This window comes from Hordeum vulgare, chromosome 3H, assembly GCF_904849725.1.
Source record: "Hordeum vulgare subsp. vulgare chromosome 3H, MorexV3_pseudomolecules_assembly, whole genome shotgun sequence".
Taxonomy (NCBI): domain Eukaryota; kingdom Viridiplantae; phylum Streptophyta; class Magnoliopsida; order Poales; family Poaceae; genus Hordeum; species Hordeum vulgare.
In genome coordinates this window covers 586,713,145-586,735,910 of record NC_058520.1, presented here as the reverse complement: position 1 = coordinate 586,735,910, position 22,766 = coordinate 586,713,145, and the positions used below count along the sequence as shown (strand labels likewise).

Here is a 22,766-nt window from a genome sequence, read left to right as displayed (position 1 = left end):
CAAAAAACTCAGAAAAATAAAACTAATTCAATTCAATATGTTAAAAACACAAAAATTATATCAAAAAATTAAGAAAAATAAAACTAATTCAATTCAAAATGTTAAAAATACAAATAATATATCAAAAAATTCAGAAAAATAAAACTAATTCAATTCAAACGTCCTTATCCCACCGACAGTTTTCTTAGATGACACAAAAACCACATTTAGTCCCGGTTGCACCAACCAGCCGGGACTAAAGGTTAGATGACCAGCTCTGGATTCCTCTTCTTCCCGCCATTTCTTCCCTGTCTTCCCGCCTCTTTCTTCCCGCCACTTTCTTCCCGCCTCCTGTCTTCCCGCTCCCATTTTTCCCGCCATTTCTCACTACATATATGTAGCCCGGCTTGGCCAGCATTATCACATCTCTACAATCTCTCATCACTCTCTCATCACGTGCCTCTTCTTCCCCTTCACCTTCCCCTTCACCTTCCCCTTCACCTTCAGCATCCTCCATGAAAGTATCACCGAAATGAGCAAGATAGCTTTCATCCATGAAATCATCCCCTTCTTCATCTTCTTCCATTATAACCCCTCTTTCTCCATGCTTGGTCCAACAATTATAGCTTGGCATGAAACCGTGCCGAAGCAGGTGCAGGTGAACTTCTCTTGAGGAAGAGTAACCCTTCTGATTCTTACAGTCAACACATGGACAGATAACAAAACCCTTCTGCTTGTTCGCATTAGCCACTACGAGGAAATCTTTCAAACCCGTAGTGAACTCGCGGGAGAGTCGGTTACCGTACATCCATTGCCGATTCATCTGCATTATTATAATATAAAATATATAATTAATCATCATGCATTTGTTAAACTAACTAGCTATAAACAATAGAAATTAAACAATGAACAACACACATGCATATTTTATCAATGACACACATGCATGAAAGGTTCAAGTTGCTAACCGCGATCGAGGAGGAAAAAATAAATGAGGAACCTCAAGTGTGGCTCCAACACTTCATATCATGTTTGTTTCACGCTCTTGGGGCATTTCATCAAACACCTTGTGTGCATAAGAGGAACCAAAAGCAAACCTACACCCCCTTGTGAAGCTTGTGAAGAGAAGTGGCACCAAATGGCTAAGTGAGTGTGCTGAACTGGTATCTATAGGGGAGGAGATTTAGTCGCGGTTGGCATGGCAAACCGCGACTAAAGGCCTTTGGGCACCTTTAGTCGCGGTTGGCCTGGCCAACCGCGACTAAAGCCCCTCACGTGCACCAGCTGGCCACCGAGCGCCCTGGCCCAGGCCTTTGGTCACGGTTCGTCTGCCGAACCGCGACTAAAGAAATCATTAGTCGCGGTTCCTACAGTGTCGCGACTTATGGGGCTGGACGGAAGCCTCTTTTTCTACCAGTGACACCAGACCGTGATTAGATTAATGATGACTGTTAGGTTAGATTTGTGAGACTAATCATGTGGTGTTGGTCGGCTGTGGATCAATTTCTTGGGTGCTGATAAAAAAAGTTTTTGTTTGTTTGTTTAATAATAGTATAGATAAGTGAAAACCTGTGTGTTTAGAAGTTGTTCAGCCTCTTGGGCCGCTATTGTCGCAACTATAAAGGCACTGTGTTGGCGCTACCACAACCATCAATATTTTGAATGGCGTCTGCAGTAGGATCCACCACAGGTGGTGTGACATTCATGGCTCGCCCCCTCGGAGCCGGAGTCCATGAGAGGGTACGTCGAGTCGGAATGCACCATATCGGCCAGTTGTGTACAACGATTGTAAGCACGGAACCTCTTTTTTTTTTTTCAGAGGATACATTTGAAATTGTGAATGGATTCTTCTTCCGCAGCTTCAAGATAACCGCTGGTGTTATTATCTCTTGAAGAGCAGCGCTGTGTCAGTGATTGAATGCAGTTATCGCTGGACTACCTGTGAGGTCAACTAGAACCTTCTACTGCTTCAAAAGCTGCCTGGTCAAAGGGAAACTCAACATTTAGGGACCTATCTGTGGTCAAAATTGCTACTACTAAGGACATTGATTCTGCTCTTACTGACGACGATGCAACAAACCCTCATGCCGATGGGGAGAATCATCCCGTTGCATATGCGGAAGGGGAGAATCATCCCGACCATGCGATGAATAATCATGCGGTAAGAGTCATCCTGACGATGCGGTGAACCATCATGCTGACAAACTGACCATGTCCGCGCGACTCCGAGTTAAACCTAGTGCTCGACTCGACTTCTAGCGGAGTAGGAGGCCGACCGGTCACCCAATTGAGAAATCTCGTTGTTCTGCTCTAGGGCCGCCTTTAACAAGGTGATCACATGGCGAATATCTTCCGCTACTGTCTATCTCTAGGCGTTTGCATGGTACTTCCTCCCTTCCTAAATATAAGTTTCTCCCTTCCTAAATATAAGTTTTTTTGGAGATTCCACTATTAAACTACATACGAATGTACATAGACAGATTTTAAAATGTAGGTTCATTCATTTTGTTTCGTATGTAGTCCCCTATTAGAATGTCTAAAAAAACATATATTTTAGAACGGAGGGGGTATCTACAAGTCACGGCCGCAACTACATTTTGCGTTGGAGTACAAAGTACATGAAAATTGCATGGCCCCAAGTGACGGGGGAATTGTGAATGTTCCGCTCGCGCCTGGCCAGCGATGGGGAAGGTTATCTATGACACCGACTGGTACCAGCCGCCTCATGCTCCCGAGTCTCCAGGGTGTGCTCGAGTCGGGCTAGACGATCACGCTTACGCAAAGTTCCTAAATGTGCATGCTCCATCTTTCTTCCCTCTAGAGTATAAGTGAGGGCTGGTGTGTTTAGAAGTTGTTCGTCCTCTCGGGCCGCTATTGTAGCAACTATTGTGGCACCGTGTTGGCTCTGCCACCATCATCAGAATTTTTGTCAAAAAGACCACTAGCCGAATATTATTGTCAAAAAAGACCACATGCGATACAAAATGCGAGAAAAAACCCCTATTTTCCGTGACGGCAGGCGCGCCAGATGACGCGTGGCACCTGCCGTCACGGGCCGAGGCGGCTGGGCCCCGCCGCCACCCGACGAGGCGGCCGGCCGGGCAGGTGGCACCTGGCGCCACCATTCCAGGCGGCAGGCTGCCATGCTCTTGTACATGCATGCATCAACAGCCGGCTGCCATGCCTCAAGCGTTGCATGCTACCATGCACAGCAGCCCGCCTGCCGCCTGGAGTGGTGGCGGCAGGTGCCACCTGTCCGGCCGGCCGCCTCGCCGGGTGGCGGCGGGACCCAGCCGCCTCGGCCCGTGGCGGCAGGTGTCACGTGTCACCTGGCGCGCCTGCCGCCATGAAAAATGGGGGTCTTTTTTCGCATTTTATACCGTATGTGGTCTTTTTTGACAATAATATTCGGCTAGTGGTCTTTTTAGACAAATTCCCATCATCAATGTTTTGAATGGCGTCTCCAGTAGGATCCACCATAGGTGGCGTGATATTCATAGCTCCACCCCGGAGCCGGAGTCCATGAGAGGGTACGTCGAGTCGGAATGCACTATGTCGGCCAGTTGTGTACAAGGATTGTAAGCACGGAACCTTCGGGAACGCCTCTGATTGATCCTTCCTCCTAGCCAGTAAGAAACCAGATGAACATGTGTCATTGACGTGGAGATGCATACCCCCTCGCGTCGGCAGTGCGACATCAACCAATAGAGCATTGGGATGCCATGTTGACTCATTGGTGGAGGAACCGAGTGAACAAAAGTGAATGACCTGCCCACAGACCAGTCCGTCGATTGTCATAGATGGAGAAGAAACCATATGCATCATAGCTAAATAGACGCTAGATTTCAAGGTGGGTGCTAACTTTCGCCGGTAAAATCCTGAAATGAGTATACAAGTGTGAATGGTGGAGTGTATAGACTATCAAGGTACAAATGAGACTACACAAAGACATATGGTCCATGTCTTCGGCAATGAAGGTAATACCCTACGTCCTGTTGGTGTTGTTCGCCCTTGTGTATAGGCTAGGATGATTGCATAATATTTGGCTAGTGCCTCGGGTATAGCTTTGTATAGTGTTCCATGCCCGTGAGCCACAACGGTTGGTAATCTTTACTATTAAAGCAGGATGTACCGTCGTGATGGTTCAACCTCGCTCATGGTTCGACCTCCCAGCGATCCCACCTCCCCACGTAAAGAAAATCGACGATCCCACCTCCCCACGTAAAGAAAACCGGCAATCCCCACGTAAAAAAAAAGATAGAAAAACCCACCGTCCCATCGCTCCCACTCCCACCAACCGACCAACCGCTCTCTCCCTCTCTCTTTTCCCACTCCCGATCCAGAGATCTACATGTCCACCGCCGGACTCCCCTTCACATCCATCGCCGCCGCGTTCCCCTGCAACCCACTCTCCTTCCCGCTCCTCCCTCCCAGATGCACCCCATCATCTCCTATGCCTCCCACGTCGACGGCTGCCACCAATTCCTTCCTTCACCTCCCCTTCTCCTGGCCCGTCCACCACCGGATCCGGTCATCGCAGGTCGCCCGACGTCGAGGACCACGTCGGCGACTCCACCGTCCATCTCATCTCGCCTCCGCAGTTATCCCTTACGGCAGGAGTGCGACGTCCCACGGCGACCTAACCATCCTCCTGGATCTCATCTCACCAGGGGATGGAGCGAGCATGGCAAAAGGATGAGAGGAGGACGCGTCCGATGGCGACCTGACCGTCCTCCTCGATCTCGCCGGCAACCCCCTGGAGGTCGCCCCCCGCCATCACTCCTCGTGCTCGTCCTCAACATCCGGTGAGTCTTTCTTCTCCCCGTCCCCTCTGCTCCACAATGTTTTTTTGTTCTACAGGCCCCAGAGTTCCACGGTTTTACCACGAAGCCGACGGTCCTCTCCATCCCCAGCCCGTGCGCCGACGAGGAGGTCCTGACCCTCACCGGATCTCGTCGTCCCCGTGGGCAAGTGTTTTCCCGACATAGCCACTGTCTTCCTCTGCTCCTACGTGGTCGCTGGTAAAGGCCTTCTCCCCAAATTAGAATACTGTCTATGATTTGCCGAGGCTTGCGAATCTAGAAGAAGATTTGTCTATGATCTGTGGCAGTACGATTCAGGAAGTTCGGTTGCCTAACTTGATCAGATGCTTCCATGGTTCTTACCTGGATCAGAACAGAGCAGAGGAGGTTGTCTGGAAATTTTAGGAGTGTGGTTAAATGTTGTCTGGTTGTTCCAGCATTACGAGTTACTTCCTTCCCAAATTATTTACTAATTTTCCTTTTGATGTTAGGGTAGTTATCTGATTGTTGTTACTTTTTATTTTATCCAGAGTACTTCTGTTCTTTCAGCAGATGCAATACAAAGCTTTTGCAATGACTAAATACATTTGTGTTTCCTTTTCCCAGAATTTTCTATTCTCATCAAAGGAGGAAAACTCACCCTTGAAGGTCATAGACTTTGGTTTGTCTGACTTTGTAAAGCCAGGTTAGTCTAACATATTTCCATTCATATTTTTGTTTAACATTTTGTTTTTACTACATTAAAATGTGGTTGTATTGTGACACACCACAATTGTTACATCTTCAGATGAAAGACTCGATGACATTGTTGGAAGTGCATATTATGTTGCTCCTGAGGTTCTTCATCGATCGTATGGCACTGAGGGAGATATGTGGAGCATTGGAGTAATTGCCTACATTTTGCTTTGTGGGAGCCGATCTTTCTGGATACGCACAGAATCTGGAATATTCCGAGTTGTCCTTAAGGCAGAACCAAGGTTTGATGAGGACCCATGGCCTACTCTCTCTGCTGAAGCCAATGACTTCGTAAAAAGGTTGCTTAATAAGGATTACCACAAGAGGATGACTACCTCACAAGCTCTCACTAAGAACTATATTTGTTTGGCACTGGTGTACAGTAGTGTCCTCCTTAGGAAGACTATCCTTCTGCATAATGATGCTTAACTATTTACTTGTGCAATGGTACCTGCAGGTCACCCACGGATCCGAGATGCACAACAAGTGAAGATTCCTTTAGATATGATAATCTACAAGCTTATGAGAGCTTATATCAGTTCATCTTCATTGCGGAAGTCTGCTTTGAGGGTATACACTATGCACTTGAAACAGACTTGAGAAAACAAAGCGTATAGGATTCTATGCATATTATTTGTTACAAATTTGTTCTACAATATGCAATCCAACATTAACAATACCCTAATTTTTGCCCTTTGTTACTTTTCTGGGTAGCAACAACCTCAGCTTCGGCAACATATCATGGAGCAACACTGCATTGTCGTGGAATTGCAGGGCCGCGGCGCAGCGGAGGCATGTCTGCAGGGTCGTCTAGCAGTCGAGAAAGTGCAAGGTTGCCGTCACGCCATTCGACTTCGGGAGCGCCAAGGAGCCGTCTCCATCGACAAGCCCGATGGGCCTTATATGGCCACCATCATCTTGGTCAAGCGGGTAGTAGGCCCTAAAACTCCGGGAGAGACGTGCCATGTCGTCATCTACCATGGCAGCAATGTGCCATACTGGGTGGGGCAGAGCTATGGGATTATTCCTTCGGTAAGCGTCTAGACATTTCCACCATTCCCAGTTTTCCTCTCTTAGAATGCTGAACAAGGAACTCTTGGTGTCATTAAATAGGAGGATAAACATATCAAGTTCTCACGTACTGAAAGAAATTATGTTCCAAACTATACAAATTTATTTGAGTTTATTGAAACAAGGGACTCTTTGTGTTACTAAATGAGAGGATAAACATACCAAATTATGTTGTACTGAATGAAAATATGTCTGAAGTTATAGACATTGATTTCAGTATGCTACTTGACTTTATTCATAGGAGAATTACTTTAGATTAGCTCAAGTATCGAATATATATTCATTACATCTGCTATCGTCCTTGATTTCACCATCTATATTCATCACTCACTAAACCCATTGGGTATATATCAGGGAGAGAACCCAAAGACGCATGGAAACCCACACAAGGCATGTGTGTATTCGATTGCATCTACTAGGTATAAGGGCTCATTTGATAGAAATACCGCCAGTTTATGTGTTTGGCATGCAGTTTATTCTGATCCTGAAACTAGCAAGGACGACCCCTCAAAGAGTTGTGTCTGCAGTAATTTATTATGCAAAGCTCGGGGACAAGATTCACCTGACAGGTTAGTTGATTTCTTTTAGAATGTTTTGAAGACTTTCCTGTGTGTTGGAAGTGTTATATGAGTGCCTCTATCTTACTTTAGAAGGACCAAGTTTTCTCAGTTACATTTTCCTGAAGTTCATTTGCACTAAACTATCTAAATTTGAATCATTCTAAAAAAAGGCGTTAGTACATTGTAACCATTGTTCGAAAACATTAAGAAGGAGTGGAGTTTTTCACAGGCCACTCGTGTGCAGTGTACATTCTGACTAAGATCAAATTATTATGCACTAACTAGAGAAATAACATTCTGTGTATCCAAGAGCCTCTTACAATATGGCTATCGCTGACACTAATATGGGTATCTTCTTTCTGTCCTGCTGCCAACTAGATATTTTATAAAGTCCTGATTGGCTTCCATCCACCCCACGGAGGACGTCTCTGGTTTCCGGCTATCTGCAATGCCAAGAGGTGACTTTAGAGTTCTTCTAGGCTTGCACGGGAATGGCATCGGGTGCCGTGCGGTGCTCGGGGGAGCCACCACGATTGATGGGGTCATAGTCCTAGGGTAAGGTCATAGGCCTGTCCTACAGGTCCTACCCAAGGACTACCCCACACAAGGGACAGGACCTTAAGTATGCCCGACTGAATTAAGGTGCCCCCATCATCCAGTCGGTAACAGGCCCAGAATCATCCAGTCGGAAACTAACATTCGGAGAACACCGGGCCTACCGACTGGATACGCTCGGTGCGCCGTAACCTCTCTGGAGGGAAACTGCTGTACGTTTCCGGGTGCATTTACTAGCATTTAGAGCATACGTTACCTGTAACATATGCATTCAATCGCCACTACTCCACCCTTGAATCAGAACCGTTGTGGAGGGCAGCGCACTCTATATAAGCCGCCCTCCCCCACTGGTAAAAGGGTTAGCAAATCTTTGTACTCCATATCACAGTCGGTAACAAGCTCCGAGAGCACTGAGACGTAGGGCTGTTACCTCCACCGCAGAGGGGCCTGAACTCATACAACCTCACCTTAGCTAGGACTCTGCCCATCTCATTCGTACCCTACACATCTACTGTCAGGCTTATACCCACGACAACGATAAAGGCATGAACAAGCTAGCCTATGCATGGTTCTCTCGCAGTACCGCAGGTACGATTGCAAGGTGTCCCTTCCACTTCTATCCCGTTTCAATTGTGCCAATGCATACTTATCTTGCATACCAAGCCTCTTTGAGGTTCATGTTGAGGTCAGTTTGAATCTCTTAAATTCGGTGTATTATGGAAAGGTTTCAAGGTCTTATATTTATTTCGAATCACATGTCTAATATTTTGCATGAAGACACTCTTTGCGGGGATGTCATTCCACTTCTCCACTCCTCGGGACTAGACACCGTTGTCTATTGCATATCGAGTAAACTTTTGTTTATTATAAGAGGTGTCAATAAACCACGAGAGCATTTTGATGGAGAAGACACGAAGATAAGCAAATAGGTATCACGGTTGTTACTGTCGAGAGAGAAGTGTAAATAAGATAAGATACAACATGGAGCGGTAGACCATGAGATATATTACTTGTCGCTTCCCATCTACTTTGGCTTAAGACTTCCTACAAGATTGATCTTATCGTGACATGGAGGAAGTCGAGAATCTTGAGGTTTTTCAATGAGTGTTTGATTACATACATAGGCTCTTTCTCATGGCCCACGCTTGGACAATGAGTAGGCATACTATTTTCAAAATGAGTAGGTATCTTTCCTTTCTTAGTAAGTACTATTGTTATGCCAACCTGCTCTGTATTGGTTATCATTTGCTTCAGTTTCAATGTGGTTGAGTTGTCTGTTATCACCCGAACAAAGTTTATTACCAAGTTCCGTTGTTCCATGTGTGCTGCTAATTTGTCTGTTAATTTTTCATTGTTAAGATGCCGCGGCTGAAATTCTAGCTGTTAAATATTTATCTGCAGTTTGCAATTACTCTCGGGGTGTAATCTAAGTTTTATTTATGTGGTTTTCATACATTTAGCTGTTAAATATTTGCTGCGCCAGCTCCCGCGCGCTGGACTCTCGCGCGCTCGCTCTCCCACTCCCACCCCCCATCCGGCCGCGCCGCCGCCGCCGCCGCCCGCGCCCCCCGGCGACCGTTCAGGCGCTTCGCCGGCCTATCCCCGCGCCGCCGCCGCCGCCCGCGCCCCCCGACGACCGTTCAGGCGCTTCCCCGGCCTATCCCCGCCGCCGCCGCCGCCCGCGCCCCCCGGCGACCGTTCAGGCGCTTCCCCGCGCCGCCGCACTTCCGCCCCACCCCTCCTAGTCCCGCCGGCCCTCGCGCACCTCCGTCGTCCGAGGAAGAGCGCCCGAGCGCTCGCTGCTGCGCCGCGCCCGCAAGGTGTTCGACAAAACACCTACTCCCTCCGTCCAGAAAAAGCTGTCCCCGTGGCTTTTTTGCAGAAAACCCCTTGTAGAAACTCCGACCGAACCCGCAGTCCTGCTCCCTTTCCTCAAACTCCTTCCTCTCTCGCGACGCCGGCGACACCCCTCGCCCCCGCCCCACCCCGACGATGACCACACCCCCGCTCCACCCCGGTGACACCCCTCCTTCCCCCTCCCCTTCCCTGTCGCCCACGTCGTCGCTGCCGTCTTGCTTCGGCCCACTCCGCGCTACCGCCTCGTTCCCCTCCGTCAAGTGTGGATTTTTGTGTCGATCTGTGGCGAGGCGGAACAACGGGGCCGTGCCGGAGCAGCGCCAGCGTACCGGAGCAGCGGCGAGCCAGAGCCGGGCCTCGACCGGGAGGTTGGGTCCGTCATGATGGCTCGCCTCCGCATCGGAGATTGCCCCCTTGCCGGAGATCCCCCGCTTGCCCCCGCGTCGGAGAACCACGACGAGGAAGGCTAGATTTTTTTTTCAGCGGGACCACGCCGGAACACGCCATGCACCACGCCGGCGGCGCCGCTTCCCCCGCCGGCTTCCATCCCCGCCGTCGCCCTTCGCAATGCCTCCACGCCGCGACCACGTGCGCCGCCTCCCGACCCTCCTCCTCTCCGGCTCCCAAAGCCCTAACTGCGTCTCTCCTCCGCAGGGCAAGCAGGCGCAGCAGACGGCCATTCCCACCCCGCCCCCGCCCCCTCGTCCACGGCCGCCGGGGGCATTGAGGAGAAGACGACCCCTGCGCCACCCAACACGGACACTGTCGGGGTCGTGGCCGAGCAGGGCGGCGCCGGCGCCGAGCTCTCCGCTCTGTTGAACGAGTTCTCAGCTGACAGCAGCAGCGCCTTCGCCGAGGCGCGGATCCGGGCCACCTTCTACCCCAAGTTCGAGAACGAGGAATCCGACCAGGAGGTGCGTGCTTCGTTGGCTATACAGGAGATGTTTCAGTGATAGCGGGTTCCGGCTCATTAGGGGTCTCTTATCCCCATTCACTAAACAAGACATTAACTGCTGTCTGTGTGACTGCAGTCAAGAACCCGGATGATTGAGATGGTGTCGCAAGGATTAGCAACCATGGAGGTATACCTAATTCGTCATTTTCCCCCCATTCTAATTAACTGTTCTGAAATTATAGCTTATGCTGACTGTTCGATGTGTTTGCCCTCGTGCCTTAAAAGAAAGTGTTTATCCTGCTTAAGATGTTTTGTTTTCTTCAGGTTACGCTCAAGCATTCAGGGTCTTTGTTCATGTATGCTCGTAACCGTGGTGGTGCATATTCCAAGAACTGCTTTGGATATAGTCCTTCTGTACTAGCATGGATAGATATTTGGGAGCCGGTGTAAATGCTGTTTTCAATGGATTTTGTATGTTGGAGCTCTTTTTTTCATCCAGATTGAAAACAACAACAATGTTTACAAAGAGAAAACAATTGCTCTGAGAAATGGCTTCACTTCTGTCTAACTTCAGCATGGCCGGCCAGCTCCCGTTGTCGATTATCTGTGTGCAGTACTTGCTAATCCACAATGCCCAGGATGGTTGTACAAGAAAATAGTTCGTGATTATAGCAGAGCATTCTGAATTTGAAGTGGTCTGATCCAATCAAAGGTGGCTTTTTAGACAGGTGGTTTGTACCTGTAGTTAGATGATTATTGGAGATTGCAAGTCTACAACACACATATGTCATGAGATGTGTTGATTTACCGCTCTCTATTATGTTATCAACCTTGAAAATTTCAAAGGGGAGTACCTTCTTGCGGTTAGTTCAAAAAGGACCTGCAGTATTATTGCAATGGTTATTAATTAGTTCAAGAAAACCCTTGTAAAATGATTATAGTGGTGCATTGTGATCAACCCTGATTGTGATAGTTCCGTGATATATTTCCTTGTTGAGGTAGACTGTAGAAATGCTCAAATGAAGTCACATGGTATCATGGTAGTATACACTATTCAGTAGCCTGTTATGTGCCTGTTTAGTTGCAATGGTATTGGAGTCACATGGTATTGGAGTTTCTGCAATGGTTGAAAAGATAACATTTTGTTTGTGTACTGCAGAATTTTTTGGATAATAGGAAACTATCCTGTCTATTGAAGAAGAAGAAGAAGAAGAAGAAGAATATGAAGAAGAAGAAGAAGAAGAAGAATATGAAGAAGAATAAGAAGAATATGAAGAATATGAAGAAGAATATGAAGAAGAAGAAGAAGAAGAAGAAGACGAAGAAGAAGAAGAAGAAGAAGGAGAAGAATTTATTCTAATGATCTTATACAACTTGTAATGACCCTTATGAAGATATTTCTCTTCTTCCAACTCCTTGTAATGACCTTGTACATCTTGTAGTGACTCTTAATAAAGATATTATTTCTCTCAACTCGAGTTTTTGTCTTTATATCTTGTCATAAGATTTTATTGTCAAATTAATTTCAATAATTCAAATAAATTCATAAAATCCAAATAATTCAAATAAATCCAAATAAATTCATAAAAACCAAATAAATCCAAATAAATTCATACAAAACCAAATAATTCAAATAAATCCAAATAAATTCATTAAAACCAAATAAATTCATAAAAATTCAAATAAATCCAAATAAATCACATGACATACTCCAATCTTATCTCATTGAACACATGGCACAAGACATACATATCACACATGGCATACACATGACACATGACACGAATTCCTATCCTTTCTTTTCATATCCTTTCTTTTCATTTTCCTATCTACTCCTTTCCCTTTCCTTAGTCTATTATCCTTGTTCAAGAATGACCACTGTGTCGGTAATTAGCTCGGCACTGCAATACACACCGATTATTTCCTCTCCGGCATTTTGTAAGCGATCTTTGTGCAAACGAGGCATTTTGTAGCTATTTCCTCCTTGATCTTCCATGACTCTTACCATGAATGCTTGGAGTGTGATGAAGCTCTTGAACAACTTATGAGCGTCATAGTTCTCAAACTCCTCCTCTACACCCTGTATAAGTTCCCGGATATTCATAGGCGCTCTGCAGTCGGTTAGGGATTGGAGAGATCGGTGGAAGCACAGGTCTAAAACATTGAACTCGGGGCTGTTTGGAGGTTGTTGTAACAATCGAATGTCCAAATCTGTTTGTTCCACTGCTTCTCGAAAACTTTCATCATTAGGAAGAACATGAGGCTTTGCATTGTCTTGTTGAATCAAGATTGTGGTGCCCTCGTCATCGTCGGGCCACTTGTCTTGGCTTGCCGGGGTTACTTTATTGATCAGGTACTCTCTGCATACATGTCTGGTTACCTTCACTGATTTCACCTCAATCATTCCTCTATCTCTGTTTTGACTGTTCCGTTGTGCCTCTGTCTCAACAACAAACGATCAAGTTCCGATCTTTCCATCAAATGTCAGCTGTCCTTCATCATTGTACCGGGGCTTTGCCACGGCGGTCAAGAACATGACCTTCCCAATACTGTTAGTGTTTAACACGGTGCGCTCAGGTTTAGGTTCTCCAGGCAGTACATAGTAAGTGTTCTTAACCCTGGTCGTGTCATACCATTTCTCATCTATATGAACCATATTATTCATTGATTTGAAGCTAGGATAGGGGGTTGATATCGAGTGCTCATCCATCATGGATATGCAGAATTTCAGTCTCGCTATCTTGTTGGCTGGCTTGAGGAAGGGCTTGACAGTGTTAGTGATGCGTTTCAGCTCTTTTAACTGAAACCTATCATGTAGCGTCGAGCGGGGAACACCCAAACACCTTGCAAGAGATCTGATTGTCCTTCTTCTGTTCAGTGGGATCGTAGCTGTTCTCGCCAAGTCTAGCTCTTTTCTCTTTCTCCCAACATTCACCTTCTTCTTGCTTGAAACGTTCACTTCTTGGCCTAAGTCAAGTTGTTCTTTCGCTAGATTCCATATTCTTGAAACTGTTCTTACGCATACATTCATCAGCGTTGCGACGAGCACCTTGTCATATAGATGAACCTCCCCATCTCTGAGCTCGATTACTCACAGAGCAAAGTAAATACCAAACCTCTCATTGTCTGTTAGCTCCTTCTTTTTTGCATTACCTTGTGCATCTGCTTCTTCCTCTCGAGCTTGTTCCTCCTCTTCAACCATCAAGTTCATATCCATAGCATGACCCTCTCGAGCTCCTTCCTCCTCTTCAGCCATCAAGTTTAAATCAATAGCATGACCATCTCGAGCTCCTTCCTCCTCTTGAGCCATCAAGTTCAAATCAATAGCATGACCATCTCGAGCTCCTTCCTCCTCTTCAGCCATCAAGTTCAAATCAATAGCATGACCATCTCGAGCTCCTTCCTCCTCTTCATCCATCAAGTTCAAATCAATAGCATGACCATCTCGAGCTCCTTCCTCCTCTTCAACCATCAAGTTTGTATCCATAGCATGACCCTCTCGAGCTCCTTCCTCCTCTTCAGCCATCAAGTTCAAATCAATAGCATAACCATCTCGAGCTCCTTCATCCTCTTCAGCCATCAAGTTCAAATCAATAGCATGACCATGTCGAGCTTGTTCCTCCTCTTCAGCCATCAAGTTCAAATCCATAGTCGTTCCTCAGCTTCTATCTATAATCAATGATAAATGGAAAACATCACAAGCCATCATAAGCCATCATAAAATTGAAACCAATTAGAAGTACAACAGGAAAAATATTGCAATAGAAAACCAACTAAACCTGATAGAACCAAAATAAACACCATGTCCATGCATGCTAAACCAAGTGACAAGCAATCTAGCACAAAGTAGTCATCATACTACAAATAAACTTTAATGGGGCCAACACAATTCAAAGTACACAAACTTTCTGATCCACACCTACGCAAAGTGAAAGTTTCTCATAAACTCGCATAGAAGAAGCTATTGCTAATCACATGAGCCATCACATATAGCACTAACTGAAAATATTGGGCACGGCCACATAGGTTCCATCATTTGTCTACTCCATATAGAGATGTGACCCCGTAACTCATTACATCACGCTAGTAACTGCTAAGATTCAGCAAAATTGGCATGAACTCATGAAACTGATATAATCCCTATGCGGATTTCTAACAGTTACTAGCCGGTTGCTAACAGTTACTAGCCGGTTGTTAACAATAGAAACAATGTGGTGTTACTAGCCGGTTGAATATAATGCCGTTGAAGGGAATCTATCATATTTTGCTTAGAGATGATGCTGCTGCTGCCAAGCTCATTCCTGAATATGGCAAAGCTCGGTTACTAAATTCCTGAATATTCTCTCCATAACAAGCAGCAACACATTTAACTTCAAAAATGGCAAAGCTCGGTTACTAAATTCAGTGTCCACATATGGTTTCAATACCTACTAAATTCAGTGTCCAGATGACATGAAACACCACATGAGATTTCGACAGTAATTACTCACAGCACACTCAAGCAGGCTCATTCCTGAATATTAACAATACCTACAGCCAACAGTACCTACAGCCAACAGGCGCCAGCAGTGGTACCTTCGGCGCGGGAGGATGCACTCCTCCTCTGGGGCGCCCGAAGCTGCCCCCCACTCGCCCGACGCTGCCCCCACTCCTTCCTGGCAGCAGAGGAGGTCCATTCCTGGAGATGCTGATGCGCACCAACAGAGGAGAACAGTACAAGCATAACTGATGGCGCCTGTATTGTCCGCCGCAGAGGAGGTCCGTTCCTCCTGGGGACGGCGAGGGACCTGCGCCGTATCCGCGACGACGACGGCGACTCCGAGGAGAGGCCGCAGACGCGGGTCCGTACGCTGATGCGCACCGGTCGTCGAGGGTTCGTTCCTCCTGGGGCCGGCGGGGACGGTGGCGGGGGAGAGCAGGCGGGCTGGTGGGGCGCCTGCGGGCCGAGGCGGCGGGCTGAGCAGCGGACAGGCTGAGCGGCGCAGGTGGGCGACGATCACCCGTTGCATCTACGGCGGCTGCCGACGATGGCGAAGATGGCCGCTTGATCCAGCCACGGGCGAAGGAAGAAGAAGCAGAGGAGGGGGGATTAGCACGAGATTTAAAACCAAAAGGGTGTATTTGCAAAATTAAAAATGAACTAAGCTTTGGACAGCTTTTTCCGGACGGAGGGAGTACAAGGTATGTATTGCTCAAACTTCATGAATTTGGTGCATGTTTTGAATTGTAGTTTTTATAGTATAGTATTGAACATTGTAGATGAGTTCGACGTATGATTCTTCCGAAGAAGAATTTGATATGGAAGAGGAGGAAGATCTTGCAATGATCATAGCTATGCATATCAATCAAAAACCGAAGCACGGTGGTTCGGTTATGGGTCGGGAGAAAATTTGGAGAGATAGGATTGATGCCCATAACAGATTGATGAAGAACTATTTCGTGGAGAATCCCATATACCCGGAGTCGTATTTCCGTCGCTGGTTTAGGATGAGCACCGACTTGTTCAGGCGCATTGCAGAGAAACTAGCGAGCCATGACCGATTTTTCCAGCAAAGGAGGAATGACGCCGGAGAGCTCGGGCATAGCACCTTTCTGAAGGTGACAGCCGCTTTGCGTATGTTGGCATACGGTATCCCGGCTGATCTAGTTGATGATCACTTGGCTATGGGTGAGAGCCAAGCCATCATGTGTGTCAAGCGCTTTGCAGTGGGAATTGTTCAAGTGTTTGGCAAGGAGTATTTGAGATCTCCCACTGCTGAAGACGCCGCAAGGCTATTGGCGATGAAAAAATCTCGCGGCTTTCCTGGCATGCTTGGCTCAATAGATTGCATGCATTGGAGTTGAAAGAATTGTCCAAAGGCATGGCATGGGCAATTCCACGGCCAAAAAAAGGGTTCCACTATAATCCTTGAAGCGGTGGCCGATCAGGAGACTTGGATTTGGCATGCATTCTTTGGAATGCCTGGATTTTTGAATGACATCAATGTTGTCAACCGGTCACCACTGATGAATAAGTTTGCAAATGATGAGTTGACACCGGTGCAGTTTGTAGCAAATGGTCGTACGTACAACTATGACTATTATCTAGCGGATGGCATCTATCCAAAGTGGCAAACCTTCGTGAAGCCGTTGAAAAAGCCGGAAGGTAAGAAAAAGCTTGATTTCCACAATGCTCAGGCGGCGGCTAGAAAAGATGTGGAGAGAACATTTGGGATTTTGCAAGCCCAGTTTGCTATTGTGAAAGGACCGGCTAGATTTTGGGATCAAAAAATGCTTTGGTACATCATGCACGCTTGTGTGATCATGCACAACATGATCATCGAGAATGAGCGTGGCCAAGATTTAGACTACTCACAGTATGAGCTCTTGGGACATCCCGTGCGAGTGCGACGGAGGGCTGAAAGGGTAGCCCGTTCTGTTGCCTCCTATCATGCCATTCGGCGTCCCGCAACGCACAATGAACTTCAGAAGGATCTGATTGAAGAATGGTGGGCATGACATGGACGACAAAGAGCATGATTTCTGCATTCGACATGGTATTGTTCATGAACTATTGCTTGTGTTTATTGCATTATTTGTTGTACTGAACGATAAACTATTTGTTTGAGTTGTAATAATGACTATTTATTGTTGATTTATTTTGTTTGTTTGATCATTTTTGCTCCTATTTTTTGAAATGTATACGTGATTTGTGCGTGCTGCGCGCGCTGTATTTTTGGGCGCTGCTGGAGCGGCGCGCGCTGCATTATAGCGCGGCCGTTGGAGCCAGCGCTAGCGGCCGCGCTAAACCAGCCGAAGCGCGCGCGGCAAACAGGTTTTTTGCACGCGGCGCGAAACGCGGCTGTTGGAGATGCTCTTATCTTGACAACATCCACAATATCTTTCGAATTCTTTTGAAACTTCATGTTGTCAATTCTGTGAGCACCCAGTCCTAGCCTCCTAGGCAGGGTGTGGGTGTGTGTGTGTTGCGTGCATGATTGCATCATTAATGTTAGACCTACAAAAACTTACAAAGGTTTACTTGACCTTTCAAACTAATTTTTCTTTCTCCCCTGATTTTCAGTAGGGTTGGGCCCCTCATCCCCTAATTATCAATCACAATCCTTCATATCAGCTTGTACGTAAAATCTTTAAGTAAGTCTTTGTAGGTGTAACATTACTCTGATTGCATCCTCCCTCGCACAGAGACAGAGGCAGCAGGAGTCCATCTTCACGGACGAGCGAATCCCGCAGCCGCACCGGCTTGCCGTGTGTCAGTGCTTCAAAGATTTTTGACCCGCTTCCCTCCATTTCCTGTTCCTCTTCCCTCCGTCAGCCCCGTCCTCTGGTATGCAAATCCTCCCCCATTTCCCCATTTCTCGTCTCGCTCTCTGGTACGCCGCTGCCCCTCCTTCACAAGCCGCACCCACCCCTTCTCCTTTTGCAGGGTCGACCGAAGGGGGCGTGTCATGTCCCAAGAACCGGAGCGTGCGGCAATGGCGGCCGCGCCCGCAAGGGCTCGCGCGCCGTCGGCTGCCTCTGCACCCCCGCCGGCCAAGAGGAAGAAGAAGGGCCCGGCAAGTCGTCACCGTGCCTCGCCGGTCCTTCCGGCCGCGGGCTGGTCCGCCCTCCCGCCAGACCTCGTCCGCCGCGTCGCCGACTGCCTTCTGGCCACCAACGACCTGGACTGCTACATGGACTTCCGCGCCGTCTGCCCCGGCTGGCGTGACGCCACCGACGACCCCAGGAGCGACCCCTCCGACCCCCGCTTCCGCCCGCGCCGCTGGGTCATCCTCCTCGACGAGGGCTTCCAGCTCCAGGACGACGCCAACGCCGACGCCGCCGGCGGCGGCGAGCAGCTGCTCCTGCTGAACGCCGCGACGGGGCGCTTCGTCCGCAAGAGGCTCCCGCTGCTCCGCCGGTACTACGTCGTGGCCACCACCCTCGGCGGCTTCTTCGTCCTGGCGGACAGGAACCCTCCCCACGCCGCCCGCGTCTTCAACCCGCTCACCGGCGTCCTGATCCGGTTCGCGGCCCCCGTGCCCGCCGAGAAGGAGGTGGCCGCCCTCCTTACAAGTCACCGCGACAGCCCTTGGCCCCTGCTCTGCTTGCTCTGCGCCTCATCTCGCAGGCGGTACCTCGCTGCTCCCGACAGCCAAAGCTTCGTCCACGGGGAGCGCGAGGGCAAGGAGGATCCTAACTACAATTTCACACGGATGGCGGTCGCAGGTGGCATCAACACCAAGCCAAAACCAGAAGACTGGTTCCCCAAGATCTTCGATCTGGTTCATGTCGATCCTCGTGAAGAAGATGTCTGGCATTTCCTGGTGGAGCTCGGTGGACAGGTGCTGATCGTCGTCAAGCTGCGGGGGCGCGTCAAGGTTTTCAGGTACGACGACGCCGAGCTCGAGCTCATGCCCGTGGAGAGCATCGGCAGCCATGCCGTCTTCGTCGGTCACCACAGGTGCCTGGCCGTGGACGCCTCCAGGTTCCCTTCCGTCGAGGCAGACTGCATCTACCACATTGATCGACGGGGGCTGTCAGCCCACATCTGCATGTACAGCCTCAGGGACGAGAAAGAGGAGAGGGTCTCGGGTGGTGCCGTCGATTTCGTGAAGCCGCACAAGCTCTTCGTCCTCGTCGCCGACCGCCCTTTCACCATCGTCCAGCTTCTCTGCAGCTACACCATCAACGCCCGGGATTCTCAGCTGCCTCTGCCAAAAGAGCCGACAACTTTGACAAGAAATCGTTTTAATTTTCTCTCTAGTCTTCGTTCTGTTAATTGGGGCTAAGAGCTTAAGAAGAGGCTGACTCTAGGTTAGATTCCTCTGGTGGTGGAGGGATCTACTATTTGTGGGGCTTAGTTAATTAGGAACTGATATGAACCCAATGCTCCATCTATTTTGCCTGATGCTATCTCTCATATCTGTTTGTGTGCACTTGTTCTTCCATTGTTTCACTTCGCAACGCAGCCCTGCAACTGAATCGTTGAACACTTTGAATATATGCGGTTCGCTGCAGGATTTGTTTATTTTTCAGTAGCAAATGTAGGCTCTGTTTTTATGCTTCTTTCTGAATCTGGTTCTGCCGTTGAACATTTGTTGCGCAGCTGGTAGTTCTCCGAAGGTTTTGTTTCTTGTTGCATTTGTCATATCTGATTGCAGCTCAACATTATGTTAAGATGTGCAGTGCATATGCAAATTTCTGGTGATTGCTGCTTCTAGAGGGGTCTCTTAGATTCAGATGTTTTACATGTTTTTGCGAGGCATGCAGTGCAGTTTCACATATATGTTGTCTACTGTTTCAGAATACAAGTGTATTGACTAAAGTTGGTTCCGGGTCATTCATGGCAAACTTATACCACCATTCTTTTTTTTTTTTAATGAAAGGGGTTTCCCCCCTGCCTCTTTTTATTAAAATGAAGCAACCATCCATCATTCATTCTAGATAGATAGGTTGCTATCCAAACTATTCATATATTCTCTCTAGTCTTGCTAAGAAACCAGTTCGACTCTTGGTTAGATTACCTGTTGTGGTACTACTGTTCGTGGGCTTAACTAAGACCTGATATTAACCCAATGCTCCATCTGTTTTGTTTGATGCTATCATGTGACTTATTCTTCCCTTATGTCACTTACTAATGCAGTGTGGTGCTAGCAAATGTTGGGTCAACTTTTTTGGAAGGTAGCCCTGCAACTGAGTCGTTGAACATATGCGGTTCTCTATAGAATTTGCTTTTTTTTCCAGTAGCAAGTGCAGTCTCAGATGTTTTTTTTTCCACCTTTCTGAATCTATTCCTGTAGAATAGTTGAACATTTCAGTGCCAAATGTAGGCTTTGTTCCTTGTTGGCTTTTTCATATTCTGAATTTATACTAGGCGAATTGTTTGCTGTATATGTCCAAATTTCTGACAGTTTTGTGATGCTGCTTCCAAAGGGGTTTTATAGACTCCGATGTTTTACGTTTACATATTTTTGCCGGAGGATACATGGACACCTGATTGAATCATGCTATGAAATAATGTTGGTTCAATAACAAATTCACCCTAAATTGATAAATAGGACTATATTTCAACTGTTCTCTATCCTGGTATCGGTGTTTCAGGGCTATTTGTATATTCTATTTTTCCTGTTGGCCATTTCTGCTTTTATATCTAGATTCAAACCGGGATCAGATATCATCTTATACATACTCATTTGGCCAAATTGCTCTAACTTTAATCATATAATTTGAACATTAGTCAATGGACGGTTGCAACTTCACTCTTACTCATCCCATTCACAATCATAGGGTACATAATTACTCCCGCCATTACATAATACTTGTCGTGGTTTTAGTTCAAATTTAAACTAAAACCACGACAGATATTTGAACATAAGGAGTAATTTTTATGTCTAGTGCCCTAGATAGATTCTAACTGTCAGCCATCCTATTGCTGGTGTAATGGTGTCGTTTGATATCTATGGATGGCTGGTTTTGCACTTATGCAGTAATGCAAGGGTAGAAAAAACATAGCCGCCAAAATATACATTGAAGTCTGGGTGACTTTTTTTAAGGAGAGCAATTAAGTATTTGACCATCATGTAAGCAGTTTTGTAGTCTCTGTTCTTAAAGAGAAAATTGGCTTTTTACCACTTTCAATACGAGTCTTCGCAAAGATGCCACTTTCAAGATTGGCATTGTAAAAATGCCATCCAGCTCAAGTGCAGTTTGATTAACATGCCATTCCACTCCTTTTACAGATTTCTTTCTTCTTTTCCCATTTCCAGGCACTGAAAAAGACTAAACTGCCCTTGATATTATCTACACGTACTTGGGATATGATCAACACTTGAAATAGAAGAGCGTGCAAGCCCATTCTCGTGCTTGCCGGATCCACTATCTTTTAGACCCCTTGCATCAATCTTTGTAGGTATACATACTGACTATACATACACTGTAATTAGATAAATGCAATTGCCATATTGCCATGGAAGACAAGTCAAGGATTAGACCAAACGTCACTTACAGGTTCCTTGCATATCCATCTTCAGAACATGCGCACACATCCACCTCCTCCTTTAGCTGGTGCTGCCATCACGCCACTGGTGGTGCTGTTATGCGACGCCCTCGCATGTCTTGGCTCTCAGGACGAGTTGAGCCAACGCGTGTAGGGGAGGGTGAGCACCGGCGGCGAGCTGCGGTGTCTCGTGCAGGCATCCGCGAGGCTACGCCAGCACGTGCAGACGTGCACAAGCACCGCCGGCGAGCTTGAGTTGCTCGCGCATGCATCAACAAGGCGTGGGTGAGCTGCGCCGGCGCGAGCAGGCATGGGCGCGTACTGACGGCGACCTGCGGTTGCTTTCATGGATGTGGTAAGGCAAGCTGCGATGGTGCACGCAGGTGTTGACGAGAGACGGCGGTGACCTGTGGTTTGCTTCCATGGGCGTGCTCGAGCTAAGGTGGCTCGGGCAAGCACGATCAACAAGGATGAGGTAGGCTCAGCAATCCATCCAACCAGCCAGCAAACCCATCGAATAAGGTTCAAAGATTCAAGGGCACTTTGGTCCTTTCAGGTGTTAGAAAATAAAAAATAAAAACAATGGGAAAAATAAAAATGGCATGTTAATCAAAGTGCACACGAGCTGGATGACATTTTTACGAAATCAATCTTGACAGTGGCATTTTTACGAAGCCCCATATTAAAAGTGGCAAATAACCAAATGTCTCGTTCTTAAAACAGTACTGGAAGCGCCATGGCTTATACTCAAACATGCCGATAACATCTACAGTGATGCTCTCTTGGTAGTCATATGAGATAGGAATATTAGCCTCTATACGGCTTATACTCCCTTCGTATCATAATATAAAACTTTTTTGCATTTCAATTGATACGGAGCGAGTATTAAGGCTGCGTTTGGGACGTCGTATTTCTGTCAAAACGCTCCGTAAAAGTTACACCTGTAAAAGAATTAAGGTCCGAGGTCAAATCGTGTTTGGAATACATCCGTATTACACCGGTATTTGACACACCACCCAACACATATGTATTTTTCTTCTGTATTCTCTCTGGACAAGAAGAGTTGGCGAGGGAGCGAGGCGCCGGTGAGGAGGCGAAGAGCCGTCGCCGGCGAGGAGGCACGGCCGCGACGGCGGCCGCTGCCACGGGGAGGAGGCGAGGAGCCCTCGCCGGCTACCGCGACGGCGAGGAGGCGAGGAGCCGTCACCGACGACCGCGACGGCGAGGAGACACGGCCGCGACAGCGAGGAGGCGAGGCGCCGTCGCCGGCGGCTGCGACGGGAAGGAGGCGAGGCGTTGTCACCGACGAAGTCTCTTCCTCTAGCATCCTCTAC

General features: G+C 47.6%; 1 protein-coding gene across 1 annotated transcript; it reads left to right on the top strand.

The window, feature by feature from the left end:
- Positions 1 to 17,869: 17,869 nt before the first annotated feature.
- On the top strand, positions 17,870 to 19,464 carry LOC123445384. Its single transcript, XM_045122358.1, has one exon. It carries the CDS (start codon positions 17,903 to 17,905, stop codon positions 19,223 to 19,225), a length of 1,323 nt encoding a protein of 440 aa, XP_044978293.1. The 5' UTR covers positions 17,870 to 17,902; the 3' UTR covers positions 19,226 to 19,464.
- The last annotated feature ends 3,302 nt before the right edge of the window (positions 19,465 to 22,766 follow it).